General features: G+C 35.4%; 1 protein-coding gene across 1 annotated transcript in view; it reads left to right on the forward strand.

Annotated features, from left to right (window-relative positions):
- LOC307258438 (mucin-5B-like) overlaps positions 1 to 3,144 on the forward strand; it is a 23,629-nt gene extending 20,485 nt beyond the window's left edge. The window contains exons 31-38 of the mRNA XM_080037967.1: positions 67 to 171; positions 287 to 327; positions 561 to 683; positions 1,123 to 1,224; positions 1,338 to 1,466; positions 2,021 to 2,060; positions 2,413 to 2,536; positions 2,823 to 3,144. Of these exons, the coding sequence (XP_079894093.1) occupies positions 67 to 171; positions 287 to 327; positions 561 to 683; positions 1,123 to 1,224; positions 1,338 to 1,466; positions 2,021 to 2,060; positions 2,413 to 2,536; positions 2,823 to 3,006 (848 nt within the window). The 3' untranslated portion in view covers positions 3,007 to 3,144. The remainder of the gene's footprint in view (positions 1 to 66; positions 172 to 286; positions 328 to 560; positions 684 to 1,122; positions 1,225 to 1,337; positions 1,467 to 2,020; positions 2,061 to 2,412; positions 2,537 to 2,822) is intronic.
- The last annotated feature ends 251 nt before the right edge of the window (positions 3,145 to 3,395 follow it).

A 3,395-nucleotide genomic window follows, 5' to 3' on the forward strand; every position in this document is an offset into this window, starting at 1 on the left:
TATCTTGGCTTTATTTAATGTTATATCACTCACTCAACACTTCTTATCTCTTCTTCTGACCAAAAGAATGTGATCGAAACCAATGCTCATCGGAATCACAAAGTTGCGAACTGGGATTTAAGTTGGAGGTCCTTGTCTCAAATGACACTTGCTGCCCCTCTTACAAGTGTGGTAAGCTTAGCATATAAACTGCAGTTACATTTATTATGGTTTTATTGTGTGAAATACTTACTATACTACATAAGCTTTTAATCTGATCAGATTTATTATCGTTTTTTTCATCTAGTACCGAAAGACGTCTGTGTCTTCAATGAGACCGAATACAAGGTAAGGAATAATATACTCTATCTATATATGATACATGTGCTTTATTAAAAGTATACTTGTTTGTTTCAATTAAGTTATAATATATAAGTTAAATATAGCCTTAAGAACAATATTCAAGTTAGACATAGGTCACCATTCTTCTGTATTTACACCCTGTCGTCAGACTAGCGGGACATTTGTTTTGTTGTCCTTGCAAAGAATTTGGCTCAGACTTTACTTTTTGTTATTTACAGCCCGGTAAAGGATTCAACAAAAGCCCATGTGAACAATGCGAGTGTACAGGAGAACAGGATCCAGATACCAAGTTGAAGATCATACAGTGTAGTATGATGATGTGTCATGAAGATTGTCCAACGGTACTTATGCATGAAAACTTTAGGAGTTCTGCTGTTTTTACTTATTTAATTTTGAAACAAGCAACGTTTTATATTGTACAAAATGTTTAACGTGTTTAAATTCTCACTCACATGCTTTACTTTCAGAAATCTGCAAGACTTCTGCTGTGTGTTACAGTTGCTGAAGCATAGGCTTTGTTATTTATGTGCACATGATGATAGATTTGATATTATAGGAGTGCCATCTTCAATGCAGTTGTTGACTTACCAGTGCTTAATACAAATTAATGAAAATACCTAACCAATATGTATCCATGTCATATCTTGTATTTAGTCATGCACTTTTTTTTTAATTTGAGGTATGTAAATACAGTGAAAGCATTTGTTTTTTTCCTGAATAATTGATTGGTCTGTTCTGCTTTTTTCTGAATAAGTGATTGGTTTGTTCTGTTTTTTTAAGGGCTATGTGTATGAAAAACAACACGGAGTATGTTGTGGAATATGTAAAAAGATAAGCTGTGTTGTGGAGGTCCCAGGCTTTGATTATCCAATCATTATTGAAGTAAGTAGAGTGTGGTTGAAATATCATCAGCATCTGTGTGTGTATCCTTAAATCATGGTATAAGTCGGAGTTGTTTTATGTACACTGAGTGACATCATCTACTTTTCTGACAGCCTTCCAATTCTTGGTCACCACCAAACGACAACTGTACCACGTATGATTGCAAAAAGGAGAATGACGAGTTCATAACCACCAAAAATGAAGTCAAATGTCCTGAATTTGATCCAAAGAACTGCATTCCTGTGAGTATATTTCAGCCCAAAAATATGCATACATTTTTATATCTGGCGGTTGTATTGCTTAGTTAATGACCCTCAACTGATTCTGACATATCTTGCATTGCACTTGGCATTCAAACTGCATCTCAAACAAGATTCTAAATTCTCATTTGTCAGAAATAAAAGTCGAATAGGGTTTTTTTTTTTCTATTTTGGCTAATACAATGTGTAACGAGCCTTAAGAGGAGCATTGACCTTTCTTTTCTTTTTGGACTTTTGAGTCAGGCTAGTTATTCCCAAAAAATGTTTGAATGAACTGACATTGTATTAAAGCCCAAAATGGACACTGCAAGCCACATAGAGAGAAATGTATCTCCAAATTGGCTATGATGATAAATATAATCAATTAATTTACAGTATATGGTTGGAGAAATGTGTGGGATATAACACACACAATGTGCTGAAATACACAAATACGTACATAATGAAATAATATCTTTAGATAGTGACATGTGTGCCATTGTATCTGTCGTGATGTCTATCTGTATATTTTACAATCCATATTGTTTATGTTACAGGGAACTGAACAAAGTAACATGGATGGTTGTTGCAAAACTTGTAAGTATGACTCGATAAAATAAATTAATCCACAACTTGAAAAAGTAACAAGTGCCTCCTTGGCACTTTTCAAAAGAGGTCAAACTATAATATGGATGCAACTAATAACTATTTTCATTATGACTAAAAATTAGATATTTTTGGGATTCATCAGATGCCATGTTATACTAATGGGCTCATTTTGTAAACATATGTGGTCAATCTAAAAACCAATAGCCATAATACATGTGTGTCAATTCTAAGGCTAAAGTTCCACCATAGCTTTATTTTAGTTTCCCACTGAAATTATCATTTGTGTTACGTGTCGTGTTTGCAGCAACATAAAACAAATGTTCATGCTATTTCCTCACAGGTACTCCTCTTTCCAACTGTCAAATGATCAAGAGCACCGTCCATCTGCAGACAAAGGACTGCCAGTCTGTTGAGCCGGTGGAAATCACTGCCTGTGAGGGATCCTGTGGACAGTCTTCCTCAGTGTGAGTATCTGCGTGATTTGTACTGAAAACTCAATCATGCTGAAACCAGTATAGTATAGTAGATTTTATTTGGACATGGACATGATAATGTCATTGGACGAACCAGATGCATTGTTTACAGTGTGTTAGCATAAATGCTAGTTTACAACACCTGTCCAGAGGAGGCTTTTTAAAAACAACAAAATAAACTAAACAAAACAGAAACAAGATCAAATACCACCTGATCAGTTCATGTGAAGAGTCATTTTGAAGATGTTTGTTGACATAGAACATTGTCTGTTCACAGGTACTCTGCAGAGAGCAAAAGCATGACACATGCATGCACATGCTGTCAAGAAATGAAAACCAGTGAGAAAGAGGTGGAGATGATGTGCTCTGATGGCAGCAAGATAATGCACACCTACCTTTCAGTTGACCAGTGTGGTTGCCATGTCAGTGAATGTGTTCCAACACACCCCGGAGAAATGTGAACAACTAGAAAGCCAACACTGAAAACAAATCTTACTTTAAGGACACATCTGACTAATATACTAATATAAACTTTAACAATGCCTTTTCAAAAAATATAAGAAAATCAAGCCTCAATATTTAAAGGGAAAACATGTTTAACATTTTGAACAGCAGACATAGGCTGAAACTTTCTACACCTCTGAAAATGGGCCATGTGTACTCTGGCGTCACTTTCTCATATATTGTTAGAGAGGCAGGTTGCATATGTTCCCAGGAGAACAGCACATATTTGCGCATGGTGTCTCTTACATTTTTGGAAAAGGTTGTACCTTTATGCATGCAAACTGTTTGATGTGGTGTTTCCAGTCTTAGAGGGTGTTTCTTTTACTTTTACTGTAAATGACTTGAG

Source organism: Ammodytes marinus (genome assembly GCF_949987685.1).
Source record: "Ammodytes marinus genome assembly, chromosome: 12".
Taxonomy (NCBI): domain Eukaryota; kingdom Metazoa; phylum Chordata; class Actinopteri; order Uranoscopiformes; family Ammodytidae; genus Ammodytes; species Ammodytes marinus.